We start from the raw sequence: 21,652 nt of genomic DNA, 5'->3' as shown, positions 1-21,652 counted from the left end.
CAGTATGTTTTTTGATCTAATAGGCCAGACTTTTACAGTTGGAGATTCCCTTTATGAAGTTTATAACCCATAAGTCTTCCTTTATATATTATATATCAACAAGTTCATAATTTAACTGTTTACTTACTGTACTATTGCTTAGTGTAACCTACTATGTGGTTTGTTTACTTATGTCTTTTTCATTCTTTCTGTAGGGAGTTTAGTAAGGAGAGAGAGAAATGTAGGTCCAGAGGGGAGTACCAGAAGTTACGAGAGCGAGAACAGATGGATGAAGATCTGAAAGGATACATGGAATGGATTACACATGCTGAAATTCTGGATCCTGATCAAGAAGGATTAGGTGCTCATATACATGCATTAGAACCTATAGGCTGTCGCTGGTTTTCCTTAGACATGGGTTTCTCTTTCATGATACCATTTTGTTCCTGGTTATTAAAAAATGTTAATTTGTGACAGTATTATGACCATGATTTCTTTTGTCAACAGGTCTTCTTCCCCTCAAGGATAGTTCAGAGACAGACAGCCTATATGAGGAGGGTTTAAACCGTGTAGTGTATTACTTGTAAGTGTATTAAAAAGTTTTTATATTATTATTATTGCTATTATTATTGCTATTATTACATATTTTTTCACAATCTGATTTCTAGTCGCCTTGCTCGCCGCTATCACCGTGTCTTACGGAGAATGTGCACTGTCTGGGTGAAGTCCAAAGTGTTCAACTGGCTGGTGATCCTGGTTGTGTTACTCAACACTCTCGCCATTGCCACAGAACATCATGACCAGACTGAATGGATGAACCAGTTTCAAGGTCTGTCCAGAGAAGCCAAATGGTTTGCAGGAAGCCGAATGACTTATGAAATCTATGATTTTCAAGTTTACGTTTTATGTTTTTGATTCCACAGATACAGTCAACAAGATCCTGCTCACCTGTTTTGCAATTGAGATGGTCATGAAGATGTATGCGTTTGGCCTACGAATGTACTTCATGTCGATCTTTAACCGTTTCGACTGTTTCGTTGTTACTGTGGGCATCCTGGAGCTCATCCTGGTCTCAGCAAATGTGATGACATCACTGGGAATTTCTGTGATGAGGTGTATTCGACTCCTACGTCTGATGAAGGTTACAAAGTGAGTTATTTTACTGAGGACACTAGTAGATATCGATACAAATCCAGATTTACTGGTAAACGGGGACACAATAACAAATTGTTCTAAGAAAATAAATCTAACATTTTATGGGGCAATTTATATCTCCCCATATAACTCCTCTTTATGTCTTTCAGGTACTGGAAATCTTTGAGCAATCTTGTGGCATCTCTGATAAACTCCATCCGTTCCATCGCCTGTCTGCTCCTCCTGCTCTTCCTCTTCATTGTTATTTTCTCACTCCTGGGCATGCAAGTTTTTGGAGGCAAATTTAATTTTCCTGACAGGCCCTTGCAGCGCAGCAACTTTGACAACTTTCCTCAGGCTCTCATTAGTGTATTCCAGGTACACACATTATAACAAAAAATACCTATAACTTGATAATACGTTATAATAATAATAATAATAATAATAATAATAATAATAATAATAATAATAATAAGTACACATAAGCGTAATTCATAGAGCATTAATGTAGTATATAAAAATGCTGTACAACCAAATAAAAAAATGACAAAGTATGTAATAAAAAGTGATATAATTACTATGTACAGTAAACATGTGTAAACGTGTAGTATAAGGTGAAATATAAATATTAAAACAAAATTAATACAATAAAACTAAAACTCTTCAGACACTATTAAAATTAACCGAATGAAATACCAAACAGGGAACTTTCTTTTAATTATGTCAATGAAAAAAAAACATTTCAAAACAGTGCATTGGGCTCGACAACTTATTGCAAAATTGTGTTGAGTTTCTTAAATTTGTGACATAGTAATCTCACGATATTAGATGTATTTTGGATATTTCTTTTAAAAGATCACATCCTAATTGATGTTTTTTTGTTTTCCAGGTCCTGACTGGGGAGGAATGGGATTCCATCATGTACAATGGTATTATGGCTCATGGTGGACCAACTTTCCCAGGAATTCTTGTCTGCATTTATTTCATCATCCTGTATATCTGTGGAAACTGTATCCTTCTGATCTGTCACGTACATGTGAAACACCACTGGTGATGGTAAAACTAGAAAAAAAAATTGTAAGCCTGTTTTCCTGAGCTGTTGTTAGTCATCCTCTTAAATGTGTTCTTGGCCATTGCTGTTGATAACCTAAGTGAAGCTGAAAGCCTTTCATCAGCACAGAAAGAAAGGGAGGAGGAGAAAGCTAGAAAGAAACTTATGAGGTATGCATACTCAATTAATTACCCATAAAACTAGAGACACTGTATTGCTTCTCTCCCTTGAAAAGTTGGCATCTCATACAAGTTCTGTAGAATCCATTAATTTCTTCCATCAGAGGAACCCAGCCACAGAAGGGTGAGGATGAAAAAGCTGTGGTGGTCAAGAGCAAACATAAGGCTGAAAGCATGCCCACGACAGCAAAGGTATTAACACTCAATGAAACACTGTTTCCTTATAGTAAAATTCTATAGTGACATTTCCTAATTTTCAGATTATTGATCAAGACATGGAATGAAGTCAAAGCTAGCAATATTTTGTTATTTAATATTTTAATATCTGTTTTAACCACAACATACAAGATATATTTCCACAAAATATATTTTCTTAAATTGAAAGTATAAATCAGTGTTTATTTACATTAACTAAACCATTAGACCTAAATGATATAAAAGAAAATCCCAATATTTGTGTCCTTCAGAAGAGGATGGCATCCCCATTTATTCTGGGTGCTCTTAAAGTTTATTTTGGAGTTCAAGTGATTTTTCATTGCAACTGTTTTCTCTGGTATAACCTTTAAAGGTTTAAAATTACATCTGGATTTTTGTAAAGCTGTATTGTAACACTCATTTGTTAAACATGCAATAGGATTACAATTAAAAATGAAATTTAATATTACCACACAGTATAACAAAGCATTTCCTTTGCAAATAAGCTAATATCCATCTTTGAATTATCTCATTAGGTATGCTTATGTAATTTTTTTATCTTCTTGCCACGTGTGTTTCCTGCAGCTTAAAGTGGATGAGTTTGAATCAAATGTTAAGGAAGTGAAAGACCCATTTCCTCCTGCTGACTTTCCAGGTAACCAACATAAACTCTAAAACCTCTTCCTTGGCTTAAGCTGAGGGACTAAATTAAGCATCAGTATAATTGCAAGGATAGCTGCACTATTAAAGGAGATGCTAAATACTAACCACATGCCTCTATGGTCATTTATGGGTATGATGTTAAAAATAATGAACTATCCATAAACAGGGTAGGACTTTCTAAAGATCAGCAGTTTTCAATTTTTAATGAGCTTGGTTCACTTTGCTTTGATATAAGTTAGGTAATGTTTCACTCAATGTCCAAAAGTGAGGTCAGTTTTATTCATCTGGAATTTAAACTAACAGGACATTTTTTTCACCTGCAAACTCTCTTTGTTGCTCAGGTGATGATGAGGAGGAAGAGCCAGAGATCCCTCCCAGTCCAAGACCCAGACCTATGGCTGATCTTCAGCTTAAAGAAACAGTGGTTCCCATGCCCAATGCCAGCTCTTTCTTCATCTTTGGCCCAGAGAACAAGTAAATTGTCCTCACCTTAGAATTCTCATAGATGTTTCTCTGTGAAAAGCCCTCACATGTATACTCTAGTGTAGAGTTTTTCCAGTTAGGTTGGAATGAGGTTTTTCGTTTATATTCAATCATTTTAAGCAGTCTGTTAAGTTGGTATAAGTTCACCACTACATTAATTAATTTATTTAAAAAGATCATCTTAAAAATACAATTGTAATTAGATTTTTAGGTAGCATTTAAACCAACCAAAAAATAAAATGTTCCTTCAGTAGGTTTTACTTAGATGAATGGAAAGTCAAATCAGATTAATAGTTGTTGGCCAGACCTTTGAGTTTTTGTACTTCAGGTCTTCAAGTATATTCAAAGCTATTCAAATCTTCAAGTATGACAGATTAGAGGGACCTTCTATACTTCTATTTTTGCAATAAACACTTTTTCCATTGTCTTGTTTTCTTGTTTGTTTTTCACTGATAGGTTCCGTAAGATCTGCCACAGGGCCATCAATGCAACCCCCTTCACAAACTTCATCCTTCTCCTTATCCTCCTCAGCAGCATCTCTCTGGCTGCTGAAGATCCCATCGACCCCAAATCCTTCAGAAATAAGGTGCCAACAGACAAAATACAAAGTGCCTTTTACTGCATTATTGTTATTGTTATAGTAAAAATACCATTCAATTAATGCTAAATACACTTGACATTTTACAGATTTTGGCTTATGCTGATATTGTCTTCACAACTGTCTTCACCATTGAGATTGTTCTCAAAGTAAGTGGATATTCATAATTTTAGAGGGCCTTTTTATAAATGCAGAATTATGACACATTATACTGAAATGAACTTAACTATTTTAAATGTCATGATTTAGATGACTGTGTATGGTGCCCTCCTACACAAGGGCTCCTTCTGCCGAAACTCCTTCAACATTCTGGATCTCATTGTTGTTGTGGTTTCACTCATGTCTATGGGAATGGAGTAAGTTCTTAAATTATAATAGTAATAATGGACTTTTCAGCACTGAATGTGTGGTCTGTGCTGAACAGTTGTAGCATCTATCTATCTATCTATCTATCTATCTATCTATCTATCTATCTATCTATCTATCTATCTATCTATCTATCTATCTGTCTGTCTGTCTGTCTGTCTGTCTGTCTGTCTGTCTGTCTGTCTGTCTGTCTGTCTGTCCGATAGAAAGATAGACAGACAGACAGACCGACAGACAGACAGACAGACAGACAGACAGACAGACAGACAGACAGACAGACAGACAGACAGACAGACAGATAGATAGATAGATAGATAGATAGATAGATAGATAGATAGATAGATAGATAGATAGATAGATAGATAGATAGATAGATAGATTGTTTGAATGACTGACTGGTTGATTGATTGATTGATTGATTGATTGATTGATTGATTGATTGATTGATTGATAGTATTGCTGTAGCTTATGCATTTAGAAATTATCCTGTTTTACAAAATCTATGTAAAGTGGAAATGGCATTGGAAACTGTTAAAAATCTGTTAAAAATTTGTCAAATTGTGTTCAAAATAACTATTAATTTGACTTCTGTAAAAGGGAATAATAGAAACTCACATAAATGTCACATGTCAATCTATGTAAGCATGTAGGACATCATATGGAAAAATGTTATCTAATGTGAAAAGGACTAAAAATCTTTTATTAAAAAATAGCATTCTGCATAATAAAACATTTATATAAAACCTATTTTGATGAGGTCATGGGTCCAGCTTTATGCATATTTCTGCATATTGTGCAAGTTAATTTTGTTTATCTTTTGCTGATATATGTTGCTGAGTGTATGGATTTTTTCCTATACAGGTCCAGTGCTATCTCTGTGGTGAAGATTCTCAGGGTGTTGAGGGTTCTCAGGCCACTAAGAGCCATTAACAGAGCCAAAGGATTAAAGGTACAACTTGAAATAAAGATTATATTATATAAAACACGCTTTTATAGTTTGTATGCAGCCTTTAATGCATATTGTGACTGGAGGTCATTCAACTTTGGATACATGATTCTAAATCTGCTTTCTTTTTGTAGCATGTGGTCAGTTGTGTGTTTGTGGCCATCAAAACTATTGGCAATATCATTCTGGTCACAATGCTCTTAAACTTCATGTTTGCTTGCATTGGAGTCCAACTCTTCAAGGTAAGAAAACCATTCGAACAGCCTTGGCAGATATTTCGTTGGTTGTATGGAACTAATTTGTGAGAAATTATTATGTTGTTGTTGTTTTTTTCTTCAGGGCAGGTTCTTCTACTGTACAGATCCACTGAAATTGACTGAGATGGAATGTCAGTGAGTCTTTTCTTATAATTCTTCCATGATGTCACATCTGCTATTCAGATCTGTTTTTACATGCATTGCTATATTTCTTCTCCTAGACATAACAAATAATGTTCAAATGCGATTCTTTTTCTGTAGACAAAGTTTTTCTTTGTTGTTATCAGGGGGAATTATGTGCACCATGTGCAGAACTCTCCTCATGAAATGGAGGTCCGTCCACGGGAGTGGCTCAACAGTGACTTTAACTTTGACAATGTATTAAAAGCAATGCTCTCACTCTACACTGTATCAACATTTGAAGGCTGGCCAGAGTAAGTATGAATGAGGCATAGCCTTTATAATTTGCAATTCTATTTTTTGAAAATGCATGATAAACTCATCCATTTGCAGTTTCATGTGCTTTGCTAATGATTCTTAATAATACAATTTATTGTTCCCTTGTTTCATGTCCACAGGTTGCTTTATAAAGCCATAGACTCAGATGCAGAAAACAGGGGCCCGGTTTATAACAATCGTGTGGACATTTCCGTCTTCTTCATCATTTATATTATTATAATAGCTTTCTTTATGATGAACATCTTTGTCGGCTTTGTCATTGTGACTTTCCGTGAGCAGGGAGAGCAGGAGTACAAAAACTGTGAGCTGGACAAGAACCAGGTAACCAGGAAAACATATAGAGAACATCTTATACATTTTTATCACCACATTATCTGTGTAAAGCTGCTTTGAGACAATGTTCATTGCTAAAAGCTCTATAGAAATACATTGAATTGAATTAAATTGAATTAAATTGAAAACATGAACATAAGTACATTTCTACACTTGAATGGAGTAATTCCTAGTTTTCAGTGTTAAATAAATGCACTTTCCATAAAGTAAAATGACTCGTTAGTGCTTCATTGAAAAGACCTAAAAGCTTCTTGAAAGTTCCTTTAGTGAATAACAAATATATACCTTGCAAGACAAAAAAAAAGAATTACAGATGCAAATACTACATAATACAGACACAAATACACATACACATACACAAATCACATTCTACATACTTTACATTTTCAACATAAGCCCTATCATAATACTATAGTATAAAGTATTGATTTATAAAATATCCAGTGTACGTACCCTTAAATTGATTAGGATAATATTAAAGTTTCTGTGATGTAAGGATAAAAGAACACTCCAAGATATGTTGTAATTGAAAAATTATCAGTGCAGTGGTCAGAATAACTCCATATGATGTTGCATAAAGTAGCCCATTTTCTTTCTGAACTGCACACCTCATCTGTGTTTTTTCCTCTTTTACCAAAGTTGACTTTTTAGAGCCTTAGTTTCTTTAATCTTGTATAGTTCCTGTAATCCTGTATCTTTTTTTTACTGTAGCGCCAGTGTGTACAGTATGCACTGAAAGCTCGGCCCCTCCGCTGCTACATCCCTAAGAACCCTTTCCAGTACCGGTTTTGGTACTTGGTGACCTCCTGCTACTTTGAGTACCTCATGTTTTTCCTCATCATACTTAACACTTTGTGTCTAGGAATGCAGGTGTGTGCTTTCTCTATTTTATTATAAATCCAAGTCTGAGTTTCCCCTTTTAAAATATCTCTACTTCTACTAATAATTTTATTTAACAGTAATTAACTAAAATTTTTTTTATGTTTTCTGTAATGCAGCACTGTAATCAGTCAGACCACATCACAAAACTGTCAGACACCCTAAATGTCATCTTCACAGTTCTTTTTACCATTGAGATGATTGTCAAACTTATTGCTTTTAAAGTAAAGGTAATGCAAACATCAAATGATTATTCTTTTAAACATATTTCTGACTGAATTCCTCCCTGAGATAGTCTATTCATATTCTTCTACACTTTCTGCAGGGCTACTTTGGAGACCCTTGGAACGTGTTTGATTTCCTCATTGTGATTGGGAGCATTGTAGATGTTGTCCTTAGTCAGGTTGATGTAAGTACGAGAGCAGAAAATTGTGTATATGAGCCAAAAATGGAGAAAAATCTAGCAAAATAGCCAATAGGAAAGTAGTCCCCAATGGTTTTTGTACTACAAACCAGTTACATACAAGTTGATTGTACAAAAGCAAGTGAGGGAAATTGGCAAAACATGTTCATTCTTAATATGCAGCCCCATACTAAATAATAAAAGGCCCTGTATGCATAAAGCCAAAGTAGTCACTCACATTAGATAATCAGCTACATCAAGCACAGACTCCTCTCTCAGTGCTCAGCTTTTGCTCAGTAATTTGTTTATTTGTACCAGTGTAATTTTTTGGTGTTGCCACCACTCATTAGCCATTTTTTATTTACATCTGTTCAGTACCACACAAGATTCTCGTTTCTTTGGGATTTTATTGTCACTATGTGATTTCATATTTTTGATTTTCATATCTCATCTTAGTTTCTCCTTTTCAGGCTGCTTTGGAGTCCAGTGGTGGACTGTACTGCATCCATGGCTGTGCTGTAAATATCAATCTGGTCTGCATGGGCCTTGCTGTGTGAGCCTGCTTACTGACCCTGGTATACTCTGACCATTTAACATAGCAACTCAAAGCAACAAAAAAACAAAATGTGTTTTTGCAAAGATAAAAATGCTCTTAATCTATGCTAAGCTATTGAAATGTTTTTCTTTTACATTAAAAAAATATCCCATAGATTTAAAATTGTTAACAGACTAACCATTTTAAAATACTTTTTGTCTATCACTCTGGTTGGTAAACCTTTCTAGGTATTCAAATTAATAAGTGGTTGTTTTATTTGACTTAGTCAAGTCATTTTTTTAGTGCTTTATAAAATATTGAGGGAGGTTAGTTATCTGAGCCATTTCATTTGCTTGTTTAGTGCTATTAATATGTACTGTATATTAATACTGCACTTAGGCACTCCTATTTAATGTATTTAGGTACTATCAACATGTACAATATGTTTTTTTTTGTTGCAGGAAACAAACCCAATGCAGGCTATTGCTGTGAGTAATATTTAAAATGTTCCTCCATTTTTCCTCCAAAAAATATACCTGTCAAGATTCCTGCCTTCTCAATGAGCTACATTTCTGCTTTTTCACAGTATGAAGAAAATGCTCGAGTCTCGATCACCTTTTTCAGACTCTTCCGTGTCATGCGTCTGATAAAGCTGCTTAACCGATCTGAGGGCATTCGCAACCTGCTGTGGACCTTCATTAAGTCCTTCCAGGTCAGAAAGAAAGTTTGTGGCAGAGATATTGAAGGTGTGATGATGATACCTGTTATGGATTGGAATCAACAAAGACCACCCTATCTGATATTACAGTGATATTTGGTTGCCAGTTTAAAAATCATTTTGTTTACATGTCTGACATAGGCAGTAGACATATATAATTCATTTATATCATAGTGCTGTTATGAAAACTAAATAATGTTTAATGTTTACATCTTTGCCAAGCTTGTAGATACTTACTAGATAAAGCTAGAAGTCAGCTTTGATATTTTGACAGCTTTGCAATTTTATTATTAAATGCTAATTAATTTAATTATAAGAATGCTAATATTAATTAAAAGTGTGGGGTTAGGATTGAACTAGATTTAACTCTGTTACATATCTATGGCACATTTGCTATTGTATTTTTAACTATACCTTTTTATGTAATTTTTTGTCAATTTCTTCTAATCACTGCTTTCTATGAATCAGTATGTTCAATAATTGTGTTTATAACAAAAAAATATAATTTTCTCTTTTTCAGGCTTTTCCTCATATAGCTCTTATCATAGTAATGCTTTTCTTTATCTATGCTGTCATAGGAATGCAGGTGAGCATCCCTAAATTTCTAATACTGGTACAATTATTGTTACAGTTCTGCATCCATTTCATCTTAATGAATCTTTTTTCTTCTGTATAGGTATTTGGTAAAATTGCTCTAGTGGATGGTACTGAGATCAACCGTAACAATCACTTCCAGACATTCCCACAAGCCATTCTGATACTGTTCCGGTGGGTCAGATGTCTACTGTCATCATTGTGTTGCAGATATGGTCAAATGAATCAAATTGCAAATTGATTGTTTCTATTACAGATGTGTTACAGGAGAGGGTTGGCCAAAGGTCATGCTGGCATGTATGTCTGGGAAGCTGTGTGATCCAAAATCAGACTATGGCTCAACTCCTGGAGAGGAATACAGCTGTGGAACAAACTTTGCTGTGTTTTACTTTCTGAGTTTTAACATGTTGTGTGCATTTTTGGTAAGTTGTAAAAAAAAAAAAAGAAAATGAAAAAAAAAAAGATTTGTTCAAATATTTTTGGTAAACCTCTAAAGTGGCTGGTAAACTTAAAATTGGTTGATTGTTAAACAGTCAATTGGTGTTCTATTCTGCAGATTATTAATTTGTTTGTGGCCATTATTATGGACAACTTCGACTACCTGACTCGTGATTGGTCAATCCTTGGTCCACACCATCTGGATGAGTTCAAGAAGATTTGGGCAGAATATGATCCTGAGGCAACGTGAGTCAAACACAAGTTTAGGTAATACATTATAAGTTTTTTTTTCAAGGGAATTATTATTGAAAATAAACAATTATCACTTTAATTTTAAAGGGGTCGAATTAAACATCTAGATGTAGTAACACTTTTACGAAGAATCCAGCCACCACTGGGATTTGGAAAATTCTGCCCTCATCGCTCAGCTTGCAGGGTAAGCCAATTAAATCTGTAATTGTAAAGGTAAAAAACAATCAGTTGTATCCACAGTATATATTAAAACGACCTTGGAATCATAAACATCCACTGCTCAGTTGTATAGATGATATCATTGTAAAGTGCTCCGTATAAGGAAATCTGCCAAATGTAAATTCTATAAGTGACTAGTCTTTTTAAAGTTCAAACATTTTTATGTTTTTCATTTTTGTCCTTAGCGATTAATTTCCATGAACATGCCCCTGAACAGTGATGGAACGGTCACCTTTAATGCCACGTTGTTTGCTTTAGTTAGAACAGCTTTGAAGATTAAAACTGAAGGTATGAAATGCTGGGGAAAGTTTTAATGCTGTATTATAAACAGTAAATATTGGTAAAAACTGTTTTATAGAATCTCTTGTGTCTCTTGAATATCAGGTAACTTTGAGCAGGCTAATGAAGAGCTCAGAGCCATTATTAAGAGTATCTGGAAACGAATCAGTATGAAACTTTTGGACCAGGTTCTTCCACCTATTGGAGGTAAAGAATGCATGTATAAGTAATGGACAGTCTTTTGGACAGTGGTCTTTTTGGTTTCACGCTGCACTTTTTTTTTTTTTAAGGAACAAAAGTTTATAGCTGCTATTACAGAATTTTTTAATTTTTGATTTTTGATTACATGTGGTGTATTTGCTTGGTTACAGATGATGAGGTTACTGTTGGGAAGTTCTACGCCACCTTCCTGATTCAGGAGTACTTCCGTAAGTTTATGCAGCGCCAGGAAGAGTACTATGGTTACCGGCCTACTAAAAAAAGAGCAGCTGAGATTCAGGTGTGACATGCTTTTGATATTTCATGTTATAATGGTTTAAAAATCTGAGTTAATATTTTGAGTTAGGTCATGACCTAATCCCATCCTAATTCGTTCTGCTTCTTGTTAATTTTGCTCACTAGTGCCCTTGACACTACCTGTTCCTTTTTTTTAAGCTCATCCTAACATTTATTAACATTATCCGTTCTTGTTCAGGCGGGTCTGCGCAGCATTGAGGAGGAGGCTGCCCCCGAGCTCCACAGAGCCATCTCAGGAGACCTTATTGCTGAGGATGAAATGGAGAGAGCCATGGCAGGGGGCGAGGAGGGCATCTACAGGGTAATTCTGTCTTATTAAACAATGCGATAATCGTATTATAACAACAATTTTCAATAAACCTAATAAAAGTCTTATTCCCTGTAAACCTCTAAAAAACCCTAAATTTCATTGCTGGGAAGAAAAAGCACACAGACAAAGAAAGTTTATTCCAAGGTTTAAAAGGGATTCAAAGCATTATTTGTCACATGCACTTTCATACTTGGTACAAGGTGCAATGTGATGAGATGTGATATCTCTAAATACTGAGATCTAACAAACAATAAATATACAATACAGACTGTATAAGATGGGTATAAAGTAAAGGAATATGGGAGTGTGCAAGCTGCAGATGAGTATACACATAATACACTTATGAAAAGATGTATGCATGTATGTATCTATATAAACCAGTGGCGGGCCGTGCATTTGGTACCTGGCCCTTCAGCGAGGACGTACCCAACCTAATTCACCTTTTAATACCACCACTATCATGTCGCAATTATAAAAAGCATCAATATTGTACAAAAACAATAGACAAAAAGTCTAACTCAGATGTATTCTATGTGCAGCGTGCTACAGACGTGTTTTGCCAGTCAAACTTGGCTGTTACAGTTTCCCTCTGACCAACCAATCAGAGGGCGGAAAAATGCTGGAAGCAGTGCAGCCAAGAGAAACGCTATAAAATGAAGAGAATAAACTGTTCGGAATAAATTAATACAATGTCATAAAACTTATATTAGAATTTAGGTTGTAAATGTAGGTCAGTGCTCTGTTTTGGCCAGCAGAGAAGGCTTTGCTGGCCCTGACCGCCCACCACTTATATAAACATGTACATGCAATAGTGTTTTGTTTGGCAGTCCATCATAGTTTGCCTTGTGTGTCCACAAGTACACAAATAAATGATATTTTAAAAGGAAAAATATTTAAAAAACAAAGTTTTCTTGTTTTCATTTTTAGCAATCGCTATATACTGTTATCCCAGTTTAAGGAGCTTTAACTGGTTTAAACCTCCACATAGATAATGTATTTATATAAAAAAAAATTTAACCTAGCTTGTTTCAGGATTGAATAAAAAGTTAATATTTTCCTCATTCAGAGAACCGGGGGTTTATTTGGAACCAATGCAGACCCCTTTTCATCAGAACCCATTAGCCCTACAACAGCACAGACTAATCAACGCCCCCTGCAGTTCTCTGAGAGTCGCCCGGAGGATGTGGAGTCTCCACCTGACTCTGTGTTCCTCCACAACACTGAGTTCTTTCCTGTAACACCAACCAAAACCAACATCACCAATAATAATGCCAACTTTACAGACGAGTAAGTACTTTACATATTTGCACCACATGGCGTTATTCCCTGCTCATGGACAATTAATTCAGAATACAATACATACCACATTTGGTAAAAATGTATTGCTCAATTCGCAGTAAAAACTCAGCTATTATTTATTTGCCAAAAGACTGAGTCCACTGGGTAGCTCTAACTTATTATAATTTTACTACCTAGCACTGCATAAATGTTTTTTACCAAGAGAAAAACATTGGAATAAAATGTATTTTACCAATCAAGCTTTTCTTGTTCTCTCTTCTAGCTTTATATATGAAAGAGAGTCACCATCACTTGCTGGAACCAGAGGCCAATCCTTTGAAGATATCAGTAAGTATAAAGAATATATATACAGTATACATTTGTTATACGTGTGTGTGTGCGTGTGTGTTATTTCTTTTTTTTTTATAACAATTTGTTATTAAAGAATTCTTGTTTAAAGTCCCCTTTGATTTAAAAAAGCAATGAACCCAACAGGAGAAGTTGCTATGCTTCCCAGTAGAGCATCATCATCTTTTAGAGATGTTGAAGACAGACACCAGTCAGATATTACTGTGAGGAATGACATCACTCAGGTATGTACAGCATATAAAAAAAATGATAAATTTGGTCTAATTGACATCTTATGGTTGTTTAAATGGATTTTGCTTTGTAAACATGTTTTTGCATGTAGTTTCAGTGTTTTACTGTTTCCTCTTGCAGTTCCCTTATGATCCTACATATGATAGAAATGAATCTCTACCAGCAGCTGATAAACTCATCCAACAGGTAAACTGCAGCCTTATTCTTATAAAACATACTCATCCGTGATAACTAGTCGAAATGCAGCCAAAGCCACCTCTTTTTTTTTTTAGGCATTAAGAAATGGTGGCCTTGAAACCATGGCTGAGGACCCCAAGTTTATTTCTGTGACTAAGAAGGAGATGGCAGAGGCAATGAAAATCACCGTGGGTGACATGGAGGAAGCTGCTCAGGGCATTCTGAATGAAAAGTGTGGGAAAACAGTGAAACGCAAAAGACGCCCTATTCCGGTTCCACCCAGCGCTAAACCTGCCAAATCAAACCAAGCCACCACTGCAGTGTAGGCTGTTATGCTCTGTCTACTTATTTCATGTCCTGACAAGGATACTTTAACTCTCCACCAGCCTTATCCTGAAAAAATTCAAATCCACTTGTTACTCAACCTCACATGCTCAGCAAAAAGAAATAAATATCTTTAACAGGCAATGCAAACAACCATATGAGTGTAGTTTTGCCTAAGTGAGGTTTTGTGTTTATTTGCTCCTTTAATCAAAGTGGAGTGTTTTTTCCCCATTGGAAACCGTTCAGGAGGGAGAGAATAGGACAGAAAATGTCTTATTTATTTTATTATTGTGAGCAAGATGAGTTCAATCTTGTTTGCATCTTGGTCTTAATAGTTAATGTTTTAAACATTTGAATTCAGTCAGACTGTTTCTGAGAATAATTTGTGATCTGGTTAAGAAATCAGCAGGTATTATGAACAGCAGTATTAAAAGGATTTAAGTAGAGTATTAGGACTTAGTACTGTACAAAAGTTATAAAGGACTCTGAAAGATTAAGATGCTTTCAAAAAATAATTAAATGTAATGTTCTGTAATGTAAGAAACGCTATACCATTTCAAACAGAAATTGTTGTTGCTGCACAGATTCTACAAGCCTTTTCTCACTTGCTTCTTTCTTACCAAGTAAAATCCTAGGCAGTGCTCCTGACATTTTTATTTGAGGTGTTTGTCTGAATGTATTACTTTCATAAATGACATATACAGTATAAATGTATCATAACATTTTTGTCGAAAATTGAAGTTTGGCACTTTAATGTAGAACACGTAGACATCTAAAGTCTAGATTTTAATTGTTTTGAATTAAGGCGCTCAGACTTTTGTACAGTAGTGTAGGTTAAAATACACTTGTTGAGCAGTAACAGGAAAGAAAAAATGAAATGTTAATTACATGCAAGTGTATGAGAATTGTTTGGATAAAGGTTTTATGATGTTAGATAATGTACCTGTACAGCTGTATGCAATGGAGTTACTCTACATTTGACTTTTGAACTTGTCGTTAAAGTCAGTTACGCAGCAGCCAGGAGTACATTCTTTTCTTTTCTTTTTTTTTTTTTAAGAGTGCTGTCTGGTATGGCAGTAAAAAGTTATCTTTTCCTTTCTTATTTTAAGATATCTTGTTTTGGAAAAACAAAACAGATGTAGATTTCCTAAGAGGACTCGGCAAATGTATACTTTAAACACTTTAGCTACATTAATCAGCTATTCAATAGACTTTTTGTATTAATAGCTTATTAATGATCTTTTATAAGCTTAAAAATATGAACTTTATTTAAAACAACCACTAGAGATTATTTTGTTTGATGTTTACTAATGGACTGCTAAAATATAAGCCAAATCCACCCAATTTCTGTCACATTGATTTCCTCAAACCAGGTTTTGATTTTGTCTCTCAGTGTATATTAAACAGATTTTTAAATAAACTGATACCATAATAATACTATAATACACACTATAAAATACTTCAGTAAACCAAATTATTATCTATCTTATCTCTTTTTAAGACTCTTAATCTGATTAGCTAATCACTATTAGTTCAGATTTTTATTTCTGTTTTTTTATTTATACAGTATAGATATTTTATTTTTGAATATTTGGTAGTTTATTTTCACTACTGGTAATGTTATCCCGAGCTCTTATGTTTCTTTAAAATAAAAAAAAAAAAAAATAAAAAAAAACTGAAGGGTCAGTATGTTGGACTGCTTACAACAGACTGCTGTTATAATGCTTAATACTGGTTAAGATGATTAACGTAGACGTATCAAAAGAACTAGACTGAGGGGATTTTTGGGCTTGCTGCTGAAAATAACTGCTGATGACCGTGTTATACAGGCCACTTGACAGGCTTTCAACAAGAAAAAATTGATTAAATGAACACGGACTTGATATGGAGACAAAAAAAAACCCAGATGAACACTTTCTACCCAGAAACCATGGGTGTTACACTTTTGCACTATGGCTATATTATGCAAGGTCTGTCAGCTACCTTAAGCAAAATGTTATCGCTCTGGAATTGTGCAGCCCAGGCATTATGCAATTGTAAGTAACTGATATTTTGCCCATGTTTATTAAAAATACACTGGGGGAACAAACATAATGTTGTACTGATTTAGTCAATATTACCATTAACACACACCATCATTACATCTTAGCAGCTCTGTGAGTACAGTTTGCAAAGACTGTGCTGTCAACTAATAAGTGAAACTGAAGAGCAGCTTCAATTTCTATTAATGCTTCAGCTGGTCTGATTCCTAATATAGCCTAGAAACCTAAGTCTTCAAAACACAGGAGAAGGAAATACATGCTAAAATAAGGAACGTCATCTTGTAAATGCTGCCAGGATAAATATATAGAACATGTTTTTCTTTGAAAAGACCAAAGGAGTTACCGTATTTTCTGGACTATAAGCCGCTTCTTTTTTCCCCACGCTTTGAACCCCGCAGCTTAAACAATGAAGCGGCTAATTTATGGATTTTTCCTGGGTTTTTCCCGGTTTCACAAACTTCAAGCCAAAAAACTGAACCCCATAACATTAGACTAATGAAATTGCCGAACGGGTTCAGGTGAACCAATGAAACTTTATATTAAATCAGAGGCGCTTCAACTGAATCAGGCCGCACCACATCATAAATATGGATGAGGTTCCTCTGATGTTTGACCTGCCGCTCACTCGGACTGTCTACATTAAATGCGAATCATTCGTCACGCTGAAAACAACCGGGCATGAAATAAAACAAATTTCACCTGTGTTCTGATCTGCACGGCATCGGGAGAAAAGGTACGAAAAGGAGAAAACGTACGACGATACCAAAAGATAAACTCACGAGAGAAATTGTTGTGAAAGGAAGGAGGAAGACAGTGAACAATGACTTTCTTGGTAGGCTACTGTTTAGATACAAGCCGTGTAACAGACACTGTCTTTCATTGAAACCTGTGTAAAGTTCATTAGTTTCAGTGTAGACTCCTGTGGCTTATAGACAGGTGTGGCTTATTTATGTTCAAAATAAAAATCTTTGTAAAATTTAGTGGGTGCGGGTTATATTTGGGTGCGCTTAATAATCCAGAAATTACGGTATTTAAAACCATAGCAGAGCCATCACACGATAAAATAAACCTCAGACATAAGTGACAATTCTGTTTATTTCCATTAAACCAATATTACAAATGTGTAATGAATTATAATCTGCTGTTAAGCAAAAAAAAAAAAAAAAAAAAACCTAACCAAAAAAAAGCTTAAAATAAATTGGTAAATAAATGAAAAGACAGCCCGCTTTCTGCTCTGTCACATGAACCAAAGGTTCTCGCTGTTAAAATGTCTACAGTGTGGACACCTATTTATGGAGCCATGTTACTTTCAGCAGTTCGTTTCAAAGTACAATTGGTTATTTTTTTTTTACGTGAAGTAGTAGGGTTTTTTAACGTTGATGCCGTACTCGGACAAAGCTGGGGTCAGGTCCTCCATCGTCAGCGTGTACTTCTTATCCTGCTTTTCAGGTTGAAAAAGACAAATAAAAATGTGATTAGTAATAGATCAGTGAATCATGAAATGAAGAATTTGAAAAGTTCTGCTTAATAAAAGTCCAGAATGCCACATGGTTCCTATACAATTACATCAAGATAACATTTCCCTAATGTGTGTTATACAGACCCAACTTACCTTTGTCTTGCTCCGGGAGCTTCCAGACGCAGTACCCTTCATTTTACAGTGCTGCAGTGCATCGTTAGCAATGTCGGAGACAAACTTCTGGGCCGCCAATGAGATCAGTCGGATTCTGAATAAACAAGTGTTTCACAGTCATGACTTTATCTAGTTCAGTGATTTACTGCTGTTTATAATAAATAAATAAATAAGAAATGATTAAGCAAAGCGGTGCCACCTTACACAAATAGTTCTTGTCTTTCTCTTTTTATAGGAAGAATTGTCAGTATTTGCTCTTCATTTTGTCAGTTTCTTGCCTGCCTCACAAACCTTTTCATTACTAAACACTGCCCAAAGTTCTTAAATCCATGTGACAAATACTGCAGTTAAAGCCTAAATTATAATACTTACTAACGATAACCATGTTTTATTAGTTAAAACTAATATAAAATCCTAGATCTTTTGTTTAACTTGGGAAGAACATAAAAATCCGACAAAAGGTTTGTTTACCCATTAGAAGTTATACATGGTTATATAAATATATACCCAAAGCGTGGAGTTTGTAGTTGGATTGCAGTATTAGATTTTGACGTTTGTGGCCAGAAAAGTGTACATTAACCATAATAAGGCTAAATCACATAAATGCCTAATCCAATCTTTAGTTAGGGAGCAATATTATTATTACCACTGGATGTTCAACATGGCCAAGAACTCGGAGAGGTTTAGAGAATTAGAATTGTTGCTCTCCACAAATATGGCCAGGGCTAAAAGAAGATCGGTAAGATTCTGAAACCGAGTTACAGCACAGGTGCCAGAGTCGTACAGAAGTTTTCCAAGACGAGTTCCACTCAGAAGAGTGATGTGCGTCAGGTTTAGAAGCTGTCTTTAAAAACTGCATGAGTGCTGCCAGCATTGCTTTAGTGGTTGCAGAAGCAGAAGGTCCGCTTGTCAGTGCTCAGACCATACGCCGCACACTGCAACAAGTCGATTTGTATGGCCATTGTCTCAGAGGAAAGACTCTTCTGAAGCAAGCTTGCAAAACAGTTTGCTAAAGATAACCTGTCCAAGAGCATGAATTACTCCAACCATGTCCTGTGGTCTGATAAGATAAAACTTGGACAGATAGTCTCCAGCAGGTGTGGTGACACCCTGGTAAGAAGTACAAAGAAAATCGTGTCTTGCCTATAATCAAGCATGGTGGTGGTAGCATCATGGTCTGGGGCTGCATGAGTGCTGCTGGTACTGCAGAGCTGTGGCTCATTGAGGGAAACATGGATTCCAACATGTACTGTGACATTCTGAAGCAGAACATGATGCCCTCCCTTCAGAAACTGCAGTTTTCTAACATAATAATAATAATGACCCAAACACACCGCCAAGATGACAACTGCCTTGCTGAGGAAGCTGAAGGTGAAGGAGATGGAGTAGCCAACTATGTCTCCAGACCTGAACCCTATTGAGCACCTGTGGGACATCCTCAAGCGGAAGGTGGAGAAGCACCATTTGCCTAACATTCAGCAGCTCCGTGATGTCACAAAGAGGATCCCAGCTAGAACCTGTGCAGTTCTGGTGAATTCCATGCCCAGGAGTATTAAAACAAGTGCTAGATAATGGTGCTCACACTTTGGACACAGTTTTGACATTCACTTAAGGTATACTCACTATTGTTGCCAGCTGTTTTGACAATAACAACTGTATGTTGAGTTATTTTTCAGAGGACAGTAAATCTGTACTGCTGTACAAGCTGCACATTGACTATAAAATAAATCCAAGTTTCCTTTCTATAGTATCGTCCCTTGGGAATATATACTAAAATGGATGCTGAAATGTAAGGGGTGTACTCGCTTTTTTGAGATACTGTTTACAACTGTATACTGTTGTGCTTTAATGTAAACAATCTACACTTACATCCTTGGATCCGATGCTTCAAATCCTGCTCGATTAAGATAATATCCTGTAACTGCATCTGGGATCTAAAGGACAGAGTAAAAGTCAAATTAAAGGTCAAAATAATAAGCAAAAGTCAAATAAAATTAAATATTTGAACAATACAAAATTATTAAAAGGCTTAAGGACTCACTGTGGGTGTGTAATCTTCCAGCTGCATCAAGAAATCAGCCAGTGGTGTGCTAGAGATGACGGGCTTAACATCACCGTTGGCTAATCCTGTTGGTACGTAGAGCCCGTTGGACACTGAGGAGTCTGATGATGGCGTTGCCATGGCAGCTGAAGTCGGAACTATTGGCAGATGATAATTATTGAATAACACATTGGCAATATAACTGCACTGTTCTTATAACTATGAAAAATAACATTCTCGTTGGATATTTCACCGTTCATTCATAGAAAAATCAGGGGTGTGCCAACTTTTTAGCTCAATGGCCACACTGGGTTTTAACATTTGACAGATAGACCAGTAAGAGATAGGGGTTGGGGTGGAGAGGGGTGAACTAACCTAAATTACATGTGAAACCCATTACCTAAGAATTGAAGTAAAATCTTTATTCAATTCCACTGGAAAGTGTTGCTGGTAACTAAAATACTTTGCTGAGCCTGTAAATTGGCTGCTAAGTCAATACACCTCATCAGTAGTCTTCCTTGCATTGACTGCATGCTGGATAGAAAAATGGTGACTGATTCTAAATTCCTTATTCCTTAAAAAAAACCCAAAAAAACCCACAATCAGACTTAGGAAAAAAAAATCCACTTCTTAAAAACACTGCATTCACATCCACTTTTTCATTCCACTATGCAATAGATCAGGTTTTTTTCGTCCAAATATTCACACTATTGTTGCAATAATTATAGAAGTCACATGACAAAAGAACTAACGACACAAACCAGAAGAGATGAGAAGTGAGCTACTCATTCTGTTTATCATAATTTGTCCTTAGCTGCAGTCATATTTTCATAACTGGAACTATAGTCAAAGTTGGTGTATGTAGACGTGTTGGTGGATCTGCTTATTAAAATTTTATCATTTGTATTTAGTTTTGATCAAAGGAACGAAATGAACTAGAGGAGTCCAAAAAATATCAATGTAAAGAACCAAGTCACTAAAACGATCAGATTTCACGTCACTAAAAGGCGCTCGCGCGGATAGTGAGCAGTAGTGCTATATGTGGGCGTGTCCAGCGGCGCGGCAAAGCTGAGAAAAGTGTAACTTCCAATGGGAGTGAAGATGGAAGAACACGTGACCGTCTCTTGAATCGATATCAGTGGGTGGAAAACGACCCCCAAAAAATCCTTCGGCAACAAGAAGTAGACCCGCTCACTGGCGACTTTATACCGCTAATGTCGACTTGCAGTGATTAAATCAACACAAACAAACCGGACTACGGAGTCACGATCCGGTCAAACACATCACCTGATATACTGATCCACAGTCCGCTATAGTCCACTGGTTTCCTGTTAAACCCTCACACGCTGCTACTCCACTCACCAGTAGTGCTGCCAGTTTGAGGTAAACTGCTGACATTAGCGGCGGAGTTGCTGTTTGGGACACAGTTCATGCTGCTGCTGCTGCTACTGCTGCTGCTGCTGCTCGGGGTGGAGGAGTTCGTGCTCGCTGCTCCGCTCGGCGCTGCCTGGGCAGCATCGACATTCATCCTGCTTGCGCAGTGATTTACACAACCCTCTGAACTCAGGAACTTCCAAACGCTCAGTAATTAAAAAAATACGCTTTAATAACTGACTATTGCGTGCCACCCGCGATATTATGCAAGTAATAAAGTAAACGAGGGGGTTTCTATAAAATATTAGTGAGTAAATCTCACTGTATCCCTCCGAGTCCTAAATGTGTTTTGTTCGCGTCCTTTCACGGAAGAGATGTGAAGCAAAAAGTGTTCACG

The 21,652-nt window shown here is 36.0% G+C and overlaps 2 protein-coding genes across 3 annotated transcripts in view; one reads left to right on the top strand and one right to left on the bottom strand.

Moving 5' to 3' along the window:
- Positions 1-16,259, top strand: part of cacna1sb (calcium channel, voltage-dependent, L type, alpha 1S subunit, b) — a 23,408-nt gene extending 7,149 nt beyond the window's left edge. The window contains exons 8-45 of the mRNA XM_083553859.1: positions 195-340; positions 487-562; positions 648-808; positions 903-1,128; positions 1,284-1,491; positions 2,003-2,123; positions 2,220-2,334; positions 2,448-2,535; positions 3,124-3,193; positions 3,543-3,675; positions 4,141-4,270; positions 4,372-4,431; positions 4,532-4,638; positions 5,510-5,597; positions 5,729-5,836; positions 5,934-5,986; positions 6,139-6,285; positions 6,430-6,631; positions 7,355-7,513; positions 7,642-7,752; positions 7,848-7,931; positions 8,396-8,443; positions 8,922-8,948; positions 9,047-9,172; positions 9,699-9,764; positions 9,855-9,946; positions 10,029-10,194; positions 10,329-10,456; positions 10,550-10,646; positions 10,867-10,969; positions 11,066-11,167; positions 11,332-11,459; positions 11,655-11,777; positions 12,853-13,073; positions 13,348-13,412; positions 13,560-13,657; positions 13,785-13,850; positions 13,937-16,259. Of these exons, the coding sequence (XP_083409985.1) occupies positions 195-340; positions 487-562; positions 648-808; positions 903-1,128; positions 1,284-1,491; positions 2,003-2,123; positions 2,220-2,334; positions 2,448-2,535; positions 3,124-3,193; positions 3,543-3,675; positions 4,141-4,270; positions 4,372-4,431; positions 4,532-4,638; positions 5,510-5,597; positions 5,729-5,836; positions 5,934-5,986; positions 6,139-6,285; positions 6,430-6,631; positions 7,355-7,513; positions 7,642-7,752; positions 7,848-7,931; positions 8,396-8,443; positions 8,922-8,948; positions 9,047-9,172; positions 9,699-9,764; positions 9,855-9,946; positions 10,029-10,194; positions 10,329-10,456; positions 10,550-10,646; positions 10,867-10,969; positions 11,066-11,167; positions 11,332-11,459; positions 11,655-11,777; positions 12,853-13,073; positions 13,348-13,412; positions 13,560-13,657; positions 13,785-13,850; positions 13,937-14,167 (4,480 nt within the window). The 3' untranslated portion in view covers positions 14,168-16,259. The remainder of the gene's footprint in view (positions 1-194; positions 341-486; positions 563-647; positions 809-902; positions 1,129-1,283; positions 1,492-2,002; positions 2,124-2,219; positions 2,335-2,447; positions 2,536-3,123; positions 3,194-3,542; positions 3,676-4,140; positions 4,271-4,371; positions 4,432-4,531; positions 4,639-5,509; positions 5,598-5,728; positions 5,837-5,933; positions 5,987-6,138; positions 6,286-6,429; positions 6,632-7,354; positions 7,514-7,641; positions 7,753-7,847; positions 7,932-8,395; positions 8,444-8,921; positions 8,949-9,046; positions 9,173-9,698; positions 9,765-9,854; positions 9,947-10,028; positions 10,195-10,328; positions 10,457-10,549; positions 10,647-10,866; positions 10,970-11,065; positions 11,168-11,331; positions 11,460-11,654; positions 11,778-12,852; positions 13,074-13,347; positions 13,413-13,559; positions 13,658-13,784; positions 13,851-13,936) is intronic.
- taf10 (TAF10 RNA polymerase II, TATA box binding protein (TBP)-associated factor) lies at positions 15,826-21,652 on the bottom strand. Of its 2 annotated transcripts, none has more exons than XM_083553887.1 (5): positions 21,244-21,652; positions 19,882-20,039; positions 19,710-19,774; positions 17,820-17,934; positions 15,826-17,648 (listed from the first exon to the last, which is right to left on the bottom strand). In XM_083553887.1, exons 1-5 carry the CDS (start codon positions 21,407-21,409, stop codon positions 17,556-17,558), a joined length of 597 nt encoding a protein of 198 aa, XP_083410013.1. In that variant the 5' UTR covers positions 21,410-21,652; the 3' UTR covers positions 15,826-17,555. The 2 variants fall into 2 exon arrangements, with proteins under 2 accessions (XP_083410013.1, XP_083410014.1); XM_083553888.1 differs by having other exon boundaries at positions 15,826-17,645.

The sequence above is a fragment of the Silurus aristotelis genome, assembly GCF_946808225.1.
Source record: "Silurus aristotelis genome assembly, chromosome: 11".
Lineage (NCBI taxonomy): Eukaryota > Metazoa > Chordata > Actinopteri > Siluriformes > Siluridae > Silurus > Silurus aristotelis.
The sequence above is the reverse complement of the archived record's forward strand: the minus strand, read 5'-3'. Positions and strand labels throughout refer to the sequence as shown.

Excerpts from the sequence above, each read along its gene's own strand:
- taf10 (XM_083553887.1), bottom strand. The coding sequence starts at position 21,409 with ATGAATGTCGATGCTGCCCAGGCAGCGCCGAGCGGAGCAGCGAGCACG. Across the intron at positions 20,040-21,243 it reads TCAAACTGGCAGCACTACTG|TTCCGACTTCAGCTGCCATG; the intron begins GTGAGTGGAGTA and ends ATCTGCCAATAG. Across the intron at positions 19,775-19,881 it reads TGGAAGATTACACACCCACA|ATCCCAGATGCAGTTACAGG; the intron begins GTGAGTCCTTAA and ends TCTGTCCTTTAG.